Raw genomic sequence first — 15,290 nt, forward strand, 5'->3', positions numbered from 1 at the left:
CCTTCAGCCAGCTACCAAGGGACAGTGCCAGACACTGGTTGCCTCATTTTCTAGTGATGATGATCAGGGTAAAGGTCAAAGGGGAAAAGTTGAGAGCTTTTCCTCAAGATTGCAAAAAGGAGGCTTTGTGAAACTCTTTTGTAAGTGGGGAGAGGGTAGAAAAATCAGCCTGTTAATGAAGCTAACCCAACTGTTAGTACTCTCTTAGCCCATACAGTTACTCAAAACACATTATAACATTTATCCCAACTTTATGCTTTTCTATCAGGATACCTCCTGGATCACAGGATGTGATTACCTCTCACAGCTGAAACGAATTGTTGCCACTACAGAAAGGACCATTATTGTCTGGGATTATAAATCTCAAGGGAGTTCACAGGTAATATGCCAACAGAAATACTCAGAAGTGAAGTGGATTTTCCCACATTAGTAAGATACAAACAGTCCACACTGTTAGTTAAGCTTCTGTTCCTTCATATTTGAAATGAGAGAATTTAAAGACATAACCATATTTAGTAACAGTGGTAATCATATTATTTATTTTTATTGAGGTAATGTAGTATACAAGCCTCTATGACTTAGGGGTATAACATTATTATTATTAAGTTTAATTCAGAGGGGATTTTTTAAAATTTAGTATATGTTTAATTTGAATATTTTTTGTTTTGTTTGAGAGACTAATTCTTCTCTTCCTTTATATTTGTCTCTAGATCCAAATATTATCCTGTTATTTATGCACATGCTATATAGTTCAAAACCTTCCTTTCTAGTCCAATTTCATTGCTAATAAAGTTACTAAAGTCAGATGCCTAATTCTGACCCAAAAAAGTCAAATCTGGAAAATAATGTTAATTTTTTTGGAAGCTGAGTTTCACGTAACTGATATACAATATTTACTGAGTAACATAACTTTTACATTAGCATTGCAATGGAAACTATTTTATAGAAAATGAGGAGACAGGGGGTCAGGTGGTGGCACACCTGGTTGAGTGCACATGTTACAATGCAAAAGGACCCAGGTTTGAGTCCCCAGTACTCACTTGCAGGGGGAAAGCTTCACGAGCGGTAAAGCAGGGCTGCAGGTGTCTCTCTGTCTCTCTTCCTCTTTATTCCACCCTTCCCTCTCGATTTCTGGCTGTCTCTATCCAATAAATAAATAAAGATATTTAAAAAATTTAAAAAGTGTGGAGTTGTACCCCTCCTACCCTATGGTTTTGCTAATTAATCCTTTCTTAAGTAAATAAATAAATTAATTTAAAAAAATTCAAAAAAAGAAAATGAGACAGAATTATGCCTCATTTATTAACCAAGGTAAAAACATAAGGCAGAAACTGAATGCAACAGAATGCTACCTGAAGCTACTTCAAAGCAGCAGTCCTACTGTTTCTCACTAAAATGAAATCAATGGAAGAGAATTTCAACATGGACACAAAAAATGTAACAGAAAATGTATATAGAAATTATAGAACTAAAGAATACAAAGGCTAAGGGATTGGAGATATAGCCTCGAGTTATGTAATAGTTTTTCCTACCTGAGTCTCTGAGGCCCCAGGTTCAATCCTATAACCACCATAAGATAGAGATAAGCATTGCTCTAGTTTCTCTCTCATTAAAAGTAAAACAAATTCAGTATTTAAAAATATACTGATGTTGAATTTAAAAAATACAGTAGAACTTCAACAGCAGAATAAAGGCAATACAAGATATTCATGATACACCATAAAATGCAATGTTAACCTCAAAGGAGTGTCAAAAGAGAAAATGAGAAGCACCAGAAATTTTAAGAAATTGTAGATGAGAATTTCCACTAGATAGGAGAGGAAACAGATATTCAGATACAGGAACTTCATGAATTCCAAACAAAATAAACACAAACAGATACATACCAAAGTCATCTGAGGCAAAAAATCAATGAAAAAGAAACAAATCTAGAGGGAATGAAGATATATACTGCTGGTGGTAGGAATAGTGAAGAATTATACCTCTGTTACGTTATAATTTTAAAATCAGTATTGTCACCAATAAAATTTTAAAAAAATTTTTTAACAAAATGAAATAATTATAGAAGCATCAAGAGAAAAAGCAAAGAGTCACCTATGAGGAAATTGATAAATCGATTAGTAGATTTTTTTTTTAAACAGAAACTCTACAGACCAGCAGGAATTGGTATGATACGGGGAAGGCAGCCTTGCCTCAGACATTGACAAGATCTCAGAGTTAATCCATACATCTTTCTGCTGAATCTGTCATACCTATTCCAATCTGAACTTCCTGGAGTACATCTGGACTCTGCTTTCCTTTCCACCTTTTGCAGATATTCCAGAGTCATCAGAGTTAATCATCACTTTTTCCCAGCTTCAAGGTGAATAACAGGGCCTTTCTCAGGCAACCATGTTTGTATCATCGCAGCAGCCTAGTCATAACAACGAGCTCTTAGCAAAAACAAAACAAAACAAAAAACCTACTCCTACTGACTCCTAAAAAACTAAGGGTCCCCAATACGGATTAATGAAATACAGCAAACATAATGGAGAGACAGAAAAATCTCCTTCCCAAACACCACCGAGAACATGAAAAAAAAGTCCCAAATACATATGAGGTGTGTAAATCCCCTGAAGAAGACTACAAAATATTAGGTGATGCCAACTGGACTTCCCTGGGTAGACAACCCCACCAACATGTCCTAGAGCCCCGCTTCCCCAGAGCCCTGCCCTATTAGGGAAAAAGGGAGGCAGGCTGGGAGTATGGATTATCCAATCAAAATGATTTGTCAAGGCAAAAAATAAGGAGTTGAAGCAAGGCATTTATTCTTTCGCAAAAGGGTGTGCCACCAACAGTGGCCTTCAGGCAGCAGCACACCCCCCTCAGCCTTTTACCATCTTTCTTTTTTAAATTTTTTAATTTTTTTTTGCCTCCAGAGTTATTGCTAGGGCTCAGTGCCTGCACCATGAATCCACTGCTCCTGGAGGCCATTTTTTCACCCCTTTTTGTTGCCCTTGTTGTTGTAGCCTTGTTGTGGTCATTATTGTTGTTGTTGATGTCGTTCATTGTTAGATAGGACAGAGAGAAATGGAGAGAAGAGGGGAAGACAGAGAGGGGGAGAGGAAAATAGACACCTGCAGATGCGCTTCACCACCCGTGAAGCGACTCCCCTGCAGGTGGGGAGGCGGGGACTCGAACCGGATCCTTACGCTGGTAATTTTTTAATTTTTTAAAATTATATTTATTTTCCCTTTTGTTGTACTTGTTGTTTTTTACTGTTGTTGTAGTTACTACTGTTGTTATTGATGTCACTGTCATTAGATAGGAAAAGAGAGAAATAGGAGAAAACAGGGGGAGAAAAAGATAGACACCTGCAGACCTGCTTCACCGCCTGTGAAGCAACTCCCTTGCAGGTGGGGAAGCGGGGAGCTGAACTGAGATCCTTACTTTTTGCCATTTTTTTTTTTCTTTTCTCCTCCAGGGTTATTGCTGGGCTCGGTGCCTGCACCATGAATCCACCGCTCCTGGAGGCCATATTTTCCCCCTTTTTGTTGCCCTAGTTGTTGCAGCCTCGTTGCGGTTATTATTGCCGTTGTTGACGTTGCTTTGTTGTTGGATAGGACAGAGAGAAATGGAGAGAGGAGGGGAAGACAGAGAGAGGGGGAGAGAAAGATAGACACCTGCAGACCTGCTTCACCGCCGTGAAGCGACTCCCCTGCAGGTGGGGAGCCGGGGGCTCGAACCGGGATCCTTACGACGGTCCCTGCGCTTTGCGCCACGTGTGCTTAACCCGCTGCGCCACCGCCCGACTCCCATTTTTGCCATCTTTTATAGGTGACACAGAACTGCCTCCTCCACCCCCGGGCTGGGCTTCAGAGCTCACAATCTCCCTGTTGCCTAAATAAGGAAAGGAGAAAGAGTCTGAGGGTCTCTGCTGGAGGATTAGCAAGCACTACAAGGAGTTGGCCTAAAGAATACAAAACTCCTGGCCACAGGTGGTCATAGATAACAATTTATAAAAAGAATTTGTGTACTAAATAGTTGTTCTATTCATGTTCTTTTGAAGAGAAGACCTAACCATCTCTCACATTTTAAAAATATTGAATGGTTCTAAATGGTAATTAGTCTTTTTTTTTTTTTATCTCTATGCATATCTGATGAAATAACTGGGACTTTAATACTTGATTTTTTTTTTAACAGAGCACTGTTCATCTCAGGCTTATGGAGGTGTGGGGGTTGGGGGGTTGAACCTAGGACTTTGGAGCCTCAGGTACAAGAGTCTCTTTGCATAACCATTATGCTATCTACCTCCACCCACTTGATTTTGTTTTTGCCATCCAGTTTTATGTCAGTCTTCTGGTAATGCCTGAACCTTTTCATATTTCCTGTTAATACTCCCTTAAGAATCCATTGCAGGAACAATCACTGTAATATATATATTTTTTAAAATCTAATTATTTACTGAATTATAAGTAGGTATATTACCCTTGCCCTTACAAAACACCAAAAGCACAATGCTGATCTCACAATAAATATTCATGACTTTTGGTTAACTTTGTTCTTTATTCTTTTATATCTTTTAATACAGTGGGGGTGTCCAAATGAAAAAAAAAAACAGAAAGTAAATTTTGTCAAATAACAGTATCAAGATTTGTAATATTTACTGTTTATATATTTACAGCAAAATAACTTATTTTGTCTTCTTGTCTTCCTAGGAAAACTACTTTGTCATAAAGCCAATGGACCACTGCCTCCTCTGTGTGTGTGTTGTGTCTTTACCTGATCAGCTCTGCCAAGATGATATTCTTCTGGGGGATGATGGTGGTTTTATAAACAAGTTCACAGTCAATAGTGATGACTTTGGGCTGAAGCAAGCAAAAACAAAAAAGAAATCACAAAGTCAGATCCTAGACTCAAAAAACTTTAAAAGGTAAGGATATTATACAGGTGGTTCAACAGTTTTAATATAGGCTTTAATGTTTTTATATAGTGAGTGCTTTATATAGTTTTTATATAGTTACCAGATAACAAAGTAAATATTTGAACTACAAAGCTGAACAAGAAATGCCTCTTTATTCAAGAAACTTCTGTTATGTTAGAAAGATAGGCAATAAAAATACCAACTAAAATTTCTATTTTAAGTGCTGTTAACAGTTGTGACCTATAGATGGCTTGAATAAGTAATATATTAAATGAAAAATAATAATAAAAACCTATAAAGGATATGACTGTTCACTAGCCTATGACTGGAGGAAGATCTGAAAATATAAAAGCAGTTGATACAGAATTCAAGTAAAAGTTTGATAAATTTGATTACACATAAAATTTGGACATAAAAAAGAACATTACAAAAATGACATACTAAAATACATATTTATAACAAACATGACAGTGAGTTAGTACTCTTTAATGTGCATTAAAATTAAATTAAAAACCAATAATGATCAAAGAAATAGGTATAGACCATAAACAGGTAGTTAACATACACACACACACACACACACACACACACATACCAGGTAGTTAACACACACACACATATATATATGCATATATATATTCTGGACAATTAATGGCAAACATTTCAAAATCATAAGGCAGTAATTACCTTTACTATTGTCATGTCTTTGATTCATTTAATATAAAAATAAATGTTTTATTATTATTAACTGAAATGAAAATTTTTATTTAATGATTCTCCCTGTTAATCATAGAAGTCCAACCTAAAATAAGATATAATTATTCCTCCATAAAATTTAAAGAGGTTTAAAGTGGGAAATATAATGTGAGATAAGCATTCCCACATACTGCTGATAGTAGAAGTGTGAATTAAATTCTTTTCTACAAAAGCATTTAGAGAAGATGCATCGATGTTCAATAAACATTTAAACATTGAGACCTGTAATTCCTATATGTTTAAAAGTATAACTATGGTTACCAAAGCATTATACCTTTCTTGAAAAGGATTTATTTGTTTTATTAGTGAATGAGAGAGAGAACCAAAGCACTGCTCACTTATGGCATAGAGTGTTACAGTGAATTGAACTTAAAGCCTTTGGGACTTCAGATATGTAAGCTGGTGCTAACAGGTTGAGCTTTCTCCCTGGCTTTTACATAATGATATCTTATACAAAAATATTGAGTGTCCAGAAATAAAATGATTAATTTCTGGCACTAAATACTAGATAAATAATTCAGATGTTATGTAAACATGTATCAATTCTAGAAATGTATATTTATATATATTATAAACATGCTTATACAATGCAGTGTACATTTATGCGACATGTATTCTTGTGACCCCATAAAAACTTATACAATATTGCAATGTGTTGGCAGTTCAGCAGGTAAAGTATAGGCCTAGCATGCATGTGGTCCTACGTTTGAATACCAGCACAGTATAACTGTAGATGCTGTCGTGCTGCTTTGCTTTTCCTCTCCCCTCCCCTCCCCTCCCCTCCCCTCCCCTCCCCTCCCCTCCCCTCCCCTCCCCTCCTCTCTTCTCCTCTCCTCTCCTTACTCTTTCCCTCTCCTCCCCCTCCTCCTCCTCCTGTTCTTCTCCTCCTGCTCCTCCTCCTCCTCCTCCTCCTTTTTCTTCTTCTTCTTCCTTCTTCTCTCTCTCTCTTTTACTCTAGCTTTCTTTTTTTTCTCCTGCAGGGTTATTGCTGAGGCTCTATGTCAGCACTATGAATCCACTACTCCTGGTAGCCATTTTTGGTTTCTTTTCTTTCTTCCTTTTTTTTTTTTTTTTTTTTTAAATTTCATAGGACAGAGAGATATTAGGTGTGGGGAGTAGAGAGAGAGAAAAAAGATAGACACATGGAGATCTGCTGGACTGTTCATGAAGCATTCCTGCTACAGGTGGGGGGTGGGGGCTTGAACCTGGGTCCTTGTATGGGTCCTTCTACATAGTACTATGTGCACTTAACCAGGTGCGTCACTGCTTGGCCCCCTACCCTCTCTTTATATTTCTCTTTCTCTATTGTGCATTAAACAAATCTAACACATTATATATACATATATATATGTACACACAGATATGCTATTGTAAGCATTTTATAAACATACTACACATTAGCACATTTAAAAATATTTATTATTATTATTGTATAAGCATCTTATAAGCACCTTAAGGACAGGCATAATTGAGTTATCTCTCTCATAGTATGTAGACACCCTACCATATGTTTTTAATTGATTTAAAACTGAGTTGCAAAATGAAAATATCTCAGGAGTAAAACTTTATACCTTTACATACATGTGTTCAGAATTCACCCCATGCACTACTAAAATTCCTATGCCTTTCAATTTATCTTTACCACTCCCATTTTTCTATTGATAACCACCAAAGTTTTCAGAGAGCCTAAGAAACAGTTTGGTGGTCCGGGAGGTGGCGCAGTGATAAGGCTTTGGATTCTCAAGCATGAGGTCCTGAGTTTGATTCCCGGCGATCATGTGCCAGAGTGATGTCTGGTTCTTTCTCTCTCCTCCTGTCTTTCTCATAAATAAATAAAATCTTTAAAAAAAAAAAAAAAAAGAAACAGTTTGGTTACTATTTTTTTGTTTTGTTTTGTTATCATTGCTATTGTTTTACATTTTAGTAATCCACATTCCATATACAAGTAAAACCATCTGTTTGTTTTTTGTTTGTCTCTTTACTTACTTCACTTAGTGTAACTAACTCCACTTCTATTCATTTTTGTCCTGAACATACCAATGTTATCTTTTAATGGCTACATAGTTCACCATTAAGTATATCATCTAGCATCTTCTTCCAGTTATCTCTCAATGGACATTTATTTTGATTCTGTATATTTTTTCTTTTTATTTATTTTATTTGATAGGGTAGAGAGAAATTGAAAGGGGGAGATATAAAGGCAGATAGGGACAGAGTGATAGAAAGATATCTGCAGCACTGCTTTACCACTTGTGAAGCTTTCCCTCTACAGATGGGGAGTAGTGGCTTGAGTCTGGGTCACAGTCCATGGTGACATATGCACTTAACCAGGTGCACTACCACCTGTCCCATGGTGATTCTATATCTTGACTATTGTGAATAGTGTAGCTATGCACATAGACCTGTCATATTTAAAAATACTCAATCATGTAGAAAATGTTCAGGACATGATGTTAAGTGAAATATTTTTCTATGTACATTTTAATTTAATTTTTTATTTATTAAAAGGAAACATTGACTAAACCATAGGATAAGAGGGGTAGAACTCCACACAATTCCCACCACCAAAACTCTGTAGCCCATCACCTCCCCTGATAGCTTTCCTATTCTTTAACCCTCTGGGAGTATGGACCCAAGGTCATTGTGGGATGCAGAAGGTTGAAGGTCCGGCTTCTGTAATTGCTTCCCCCACTGAACATGGGTATTAATAGGTTGATTTATACTCTCAGCCTGTCTTTCACTTTCCCTAGTGGGGCAGAGCTCTGGAGAAGTAGAGCTCCAGGACACATTGGTGGGGTTGTCTGTCCAGGGAAATCTGGTTGGCATCATGCTAGCATCTGGAATCTGGTGGTTGAAGAGAGAGTTAACATACAAAGCCAAACAAATTGTTGACCAATCATGGACCTAAAGGCTGGAATAGTGCAGATGAAGAGTTGGGGGGCCCTCCATTTTGTAGATAGCTAGTAGGCATATTTTAGTTATATTCCAAAGGGCATGTGGCGATACTAGTGTTTTTTGTTTGTTTGCTTGCTTGTTTTGTTTTGCCTGAGCCTGAAATCTGATATGCAGGTGGATCCTACTTACTGTCTGGGGAGGTGATGTCATGGCTGGCAGAAGGACCAAAAAGCTGGATCAGGGAAGAAAGTAACTCCCAAATATGGGAAAGGGGTATAAATATTGTTGACGATAAGCCCCATCAATTTCATCTTATTTGGGGCCTATATTCAGCTTAGCAACCTGTGTGACCTCTGCCTCCCTTTAGATCTGAGCTCACATTCTGTGGTCATGAGTAAGAACATTCTGAGCTGCCCCAATATTGACCCATCTTCCTCAGGTGTAGCGTAGAGTATGTTTTCCAGCCTCCCTTCAGAGGGTGGAACATTCTCTACTGTTGTTGATCCAAGTTGAGGGCAAGGACCTATGAGGGCCCACAAAAGGGGTCTGTTTTGTTGTTCCTGATAGGGATGACCGGTAACAACAGAGAGAGGGATTTATTTGAGGTCTAGGCCCATCATGTTTGAGAATCTCAGGACTCCCCAAATAGGGCCTCAGCTGATGAGGTGGCCTGATAGTGACTAAAGAGTCATCGTTAAAGTATGCCAATCTCTTGCCCTTATTCAGCTTTTGCAGTCCTTGCTTTGATAAGGTTAGCTTTGGAGTGAGTGAAAGAACTGTAATAGGAAGTGAGGAGAGTAAGTCTAAATAGACACTATTTCATTATGAACTTTATACTGACTCACTGCAGACTATTGTGTATTTTTTTCTTTCAGGTATATATTTTGCCCTGATTTATGTATACATGTGAATATATGTTCTATCTTACGGGACCTCATTTATATCTAGGTTTTGGGATTTTTTTAGGAAGTGAGCGTCCTGGAATGGAATTTGAGACTACTATGAAAGGAAAGGTCTCACCGGAGTAATGAGGGTAAAGGGTTGACATTCCATGCCTGACGTCTCTGGACACAGTCTGAAGTTAAGCATGCTGAGGTGGTACTCCTTGTGTTGATTAGGTTGGGATCAGGGGATGCAATATCATTTGGTATGAATTGAGAGAAGCATTAAGGAAAGTAAGCCCCACCCTAAAGGTTCCAGGACTGGGGGAAATATTGGCTCTACAGAGCAAGTGGGAAGTTCCTGCAGTCTTAGTTTAAGAAGACAATAGGTAGTTATTGCTATAATCACATTATTTGGCAATTGGGTTAACTTTGAAATATCCCTTTGTTAGGACTTGCTGTATCATACACAACATCACCATAATTTATGTCCTTTGACATTATTTGTATATAGCTGTGCCACCGGTTGCATCTCTTCTCCCTGCTCTAAGCTTTTAAGAGAGTCAACATATCAATGACTCAGCCTATATATTAAAAAGACTCAGTCTGTGATTTTAAAAGTTTGAGACATTCAATCAATTTTCCCCTCTCATATTAATTAAATAATGATTTATATGACTACAAATTTATAGGAGTGTATATAAACACCATTCCCACCACCAAAAGACTGTGTCTCATCCCATCCCCCCTGCCCTGGACCGTGAAGCTGAACATCCATCCTCACCCTTAACCCAGGGTTTTTACTTTGGTGCCCTACTCCAATTTAATTTAAATTCTAAGAAAACACAGAGGTACATGTATATTTCTGTCAAGGAAACATTTCATATATATCTCAAAATATAAACAATGCACTATGGACCTTTAGGACTATGATTTTATTTTTTCTTTTGTCTTTCAAAAAAGTCTTAAATTTTGCACAATGAAAAATTTTCTTTTAGAATAAGAAAGTATTAGCATTATGCTTTGTTACTAATAAAGATTTTATTTTCAGAATTATAGCCTGTCATTAGAAACTCTACTACAGTGAAATTAAAGCTAATCCATTGCTAGAAGCCAAAGAACAGCAGGACACTTATCTCTCTACCCCCATTTTCTATTTTTCATATATATATATTATTACATCCTTCCACCAAGTACTAAATTCTGCTATGAGCTTTTCCTGTTATATGATGCCCTGCTCTATCTAATGTTGAACAATTCATTCCAATTCAGATAGGTTCAGAATAGATGAGAAAACATTAATCTTCTGCTTCTGTTAGACTTTGTCATGACCTGTCTTCTGTCTTTCCATTAGAAAGACATTTGAAGGTTGGTGCTATAGCATAATGGTTATGCAAAGAGACTTTCATGCCTGAGGCTCTCAAGTCCTCAAGTCCCAGGTTTAATCCCCACACCACCATAAACCAGAGCTGAGCAGTGCTCTGGTAAGAAAGAAAGAAAGAAAGAAAGAAAGAAAGAAAGAAAGAAAGGGAGGAATTTGAAAAATGAGAGTAAGGAATCTTAGGAATGTGAGGAATCAAGTTACTGTTGAATATTCACATTGTTTCCTTTCAGTGATTGTTTATATGTATATGATCTAATCAAGTAGTTGGTAGTCAATTACTTGATTAAATTAAATTAGTTGATTAAGTGACTTAAATTATTTGAAATGTCCAGCAAGATAGCTTACCTAGGAAGGTTCCAACTTTGCCATGTGTGTAATCTGTTTTTCAAGCCCTTGGCCCCCCCATAGCACAGAGTAAAAAATTTGTACTGTGGTGTCTCTGTCTCAACCTCTGTCTTTCCTTTTCTACCTGAAAAAAGTCAGACTGGGGCTTAGATTGTGGCTTACTGGTAGAGCACAAACATTGCATATATGAGAACCTAGGTTCAAGTCAAAATGAAAATGCTAAGCAGAATATCAATAGGATGTGTTTGTGGATCTAACATAGCCTCCATTTTTTTAATTTCTAGCATTAAAAGGAAACTCCATAATGACTGGGTTATGAAAATTAGGTATATTTCACCACTGAAGTGTTTTGGATCCTGCTCCTTAGACAGTGTTCATTCATTAGTTTTGGAATCCTTGAAGAGACTTGAGGATAACATGTGAGTACAATAACTTACACATTTAAGTGTTCTTTGACTTTTAGAGTTTTTTTTTTTTTTTTAAATGTATAAACTCATGACAACCCTGTAGCTTTTAAACTAGTTTTTAAAAAATCTGTATGTTGGGGAGTCAGGCAGTAGCACAGCAGGTTAAGCGCAGGTGGCGCAAAGAGCAAGGACTGGCGTAAGGAACCCGGTTTGAGCCCCCCGCTCTCCACCTGCAGGATAGTCACTTCACAAGTGGTGAAGCAGGTCTACAGGTGTCGTTTTCTCCCCCTCTCTGTCTTCCCCTCCTCTCTCCATTTCTCTCTGTCCTATCCAACAACAACAACATCAATAACAACAACAATAATAACTACAACAACAATAAAACAAGGGCAACAAAATGGAATAAATAAATATTTTTTAAAAGTTTATTTAAAAATTCTGTATGTTGATTATCTCATTTGTTTGAAAAGATACTACCAGAATAAGTCAATACAGATTTACCTATATTTTCCAAACATAATTCTATTGGTATAACTTTATACTCTAGGAATTGTTAGCGAGCATAAATCAAACCACCATCCACTATAAGGAAGCAAAGATGTTTATTGACGAATTGCAATCTGGGCCGAGATGGTGACTGGTGTTAGTCTACCAAACTCGACCTCGAACAGGGCTCAAACAGTACAATTTATAGGAATTCAGACTACACTCAGGGAGGGGGAGCACATCACCTTATCAACCTACATCCAATAACAGGCTATAGCAAACACAAGATCCAATCATTTCAAACTTAGCAAAAAGCGGGGTCCATACAAAGCAAAGCGCGGGCTAGTTTCAAATATAGTAAGATCACACAACCAATAGAATTCAACCAGGCAGGGTCGCCACATCCTCCTGCCATCAGCTATGACCACCCATCCGGTAGACAGCACACCACAAAGTCTGTTCAAAGGTCCTGATAAGGCTTGTCCCCAGGCAGGGTCCTTCGAACAATGGGTGGCCTTACTGATTAGGTCCTGTTTATTCAAGGGGGAAGGGGCAAGGAATTTTCCACCTCATACTACAAGCAACTCATACTAAAAGCACTTAACAAACAACTGCATAAAAAGGGAATTTCAAGGCTACTGCCTTTTACATTCCCCACTTGTCTTAGCCGAGAATCAAATCTTTGATTCATCTTAATCTTTTTTTTCTTTTGGGTCAGTGGGATCAGCAACTGTCCTCTTCAAAGGAGTGTGATGAATCTAGTGCCACTTTCCGGCAACCTTTGCAGCAGTTGGTGTACTCAGGATCACAATATAAGGTCTTTCTCACTGGGTGTGCCTTGTGGAGCAGGCAGCAGGTGACAGGGTCCTTCCCAAAGGCTTGTAGCACAGCATTCTAATTGTCCTGCAATATAGGCTGGAGATCTGTAAAAACTTGGTAACAGTTGTGGGATAGATCAGAGACAAGAGCATCACAGATCATGACAGCAGCAGTCTGCCAAAAACCATTTCAAAGGGAGACAGTTTGTTTACAATGGGAGACAGTGTACTCTCAGAAGGGCCTGAGCCAGGAGCGATACCCATCCCCTGCCAGTTTCAAGGGTTAATTTAGTTAAAGTCTCCTTTAAGGTCTAACTTATCTCTCTACCTGCCCAGGGATATGGGGCTCGTTAGCATAATGAAATTTCCAATTTGTTCCCATTTCTCGGGTCACTAACTGAGACACAAAAACAGTGAATGTCTGCTTACCAGAACCAATGGTGAGAGGGAACTCTCCACCTGGGCACTGTTTTATCTAAAATTTTCTTGCTCACTATCTATGCCCCCTCAGACTTCATTGGTTAAACCTCTACCCAACTTGAAAATGTGTCTATAAATATCAGCAAGTACTTATACCTAAAAGTCTCTGATTTTACTTCTGTAAAATCTATTTAGTCTCTAGTCCTAATCTCTTGCCCATCTTATTTCTCCTTACTGTATCCAGGGTCCTTTGGAAGCAGGGAGCCTAGTAGAATCAATGTCAAGGCTGGCTCTGCTTGTTGTGTAGTTGCACAAGTGGCTTCATCTGCCCTCTAGTTTCTTTTCTGATGTCCGGAACAATGGGTCACGGCTGCTTCTTGCAGGGTCCATGCGGCCTCCAGTAGGTTCTTTGTGCTGGATCATCTTCCCGGTGGGGGTAAGGAATCTTCTCTCCCCACATGCTCCATGCACACGCCATGTAGCAAAGGCATACCTCTTGGCAGTCATGCATTTGTAGGGAGCCTCAGGATCCGTCTCCAACATCAGGGTGGCAGGGTTCAGGCCGGTAGCAGCACTGAATTTCACTCATGGCTGGTCTAGGAACAGAACTTGGTAGCAGGTTAGGTGGGCATTGGACCTGCCCCAGTGATGGCTTGTCTGCTTTCCTTACCAGCTGTGCCACAGGTGCTATTGTCCTCAGGCATTTTGTCCATCCAGCAGCTACAGGGTCCAATATTTGACAAATAGGCAACGGGTCTGTGCCATGGCCCAAGTTTTTGGGTCAGCACTTCCCGGCTTATGCCTTTAAGTTCATCTACAAGCAGTCTAAATGGCTTGTTGATAAAACAGCCTTTCTTCCAGTGTCCTTTTTCTTTGCAGTAACATCACTGATCTTTCTCTACCCTTAGCCCCTATTTTCTGACTTTCCTTTTCCCTCTGGGCACTGCCCCAACTTTCTCTTTCTTTCTTTCTTTCTTTCTTTCTTTCTTTCTTTCTTTCTTTCTTTCCAAAGTCTAATGTCAAAACATTTACCAACTTCTTAAAAACCCTCTGAGCAATCTCTCAGCTTTTCTTTAAAATCTTTCTGTCTTCTGTAACTTTTTTCTAACACCTGGGGCAGATTTGAGCAACAAAACGCCAAATTTAGTGTCATTCTATTTACCTTAGAGAAATTTGTGGGCCATTTTACTGCCTCTTGGAGACCCCCTAAGAGAACCTGGCAGTATGATTGAAGGGGTATCACTGCTGTACTCGTACATTTGTAACCAGTAAGACATACACAAAACCAGATTAAGAGCTTACCAAAACTGACAATCTAATTACCAGAATTTGCCTATACATCTCTATGTAATTTTAGAAGGTCTTTTTAACAAACAGATATACCAGTATAGTATATAAAGTCAATATCTAATGTGTTGACATAATAAAATGATCACCATTTTTTAGCATTATTTTAAACTGCTTGGACAATTTAAGCACAATATCAAAACAGTTTTTGTTAAGATCTTTACTCATCACAAAGCTATCATGAATAAGTGTAGATATAAAACTCTTAATAGATTTTACCCCTTAGAACTCTAATATGGCAACTTAAAAGGCTAAAATAAACCTCATAACTTAAATATTCAAAATAATAATTTTGTTAAATCAGGATTTGCCAAAACAAATCTTCTATCAGACCAAAAATACCATTTGTCAAGAATAAATCTCTGACAGCGTCTTAAAACAAACCAGATAATTTTTAAAAGCAGAAAGATATAAAGAGGAAAACCAGAGCAAAAGCCTTAGGCTAGAAAATCATTAATATAACCACTGTGTTATTTTTCACTCACCTAAGCCAGTTCTACTTCTTTAGTTGAGAAGGTATTTTAAAACGTTTACATGTCAATAACCTTCCTGCCATTTTTCACACAAGAGATAGAGACACATCTTCAGCGTGTGATACCTAACTTGAGAGACTCTGTTTGAATTTTAAAGAGCATACATTTAAAAGTT

General features: G+C 38.0%; 1 protein-coding gene across 1 annotated transcript in view; it reads left to right on the top strand.

Annotated features, from left to right (window-relative positions):
- The window catches only part of WDR64 (WD repeat domain 64), a 156,134-nt gene that overhangs the window by 32,944 nt on the left and 107,900 nt on the right, over window positions 1–15,290 (top strand). Inside the window, exons 6-8 of the mRNA XM_060192039.1 lie at window positions 269–379; window positions 4,698–4,912; window positions 11,449–11,583. Of these exons, the coding sequence (XP_060048022.1) occupies window positions 269–379; window positions 4,698–4,912; window positions 11,449–11,583 (461 nt within the window). The remainder of the gene's footprint in view (window positions 1–268; window positions 380–4,697; window positions 4,913–11,448; window positions 11,584–15,290) is intronic.

This window comes from Erinaceus europaeus, chromosome 6 (genome assembly GCF_950295315.1).
Source record: "Erinaceus europaeus chromosome 6, mEriEur2.1, whole genome shotgun sequence".
Lineage (NCBI taxonomy): Eukaryota > Metazoa > Chordata > Mammalia > Eulipotyphla > Erinaceidae > Erinaceus > Erinaceus europaeus.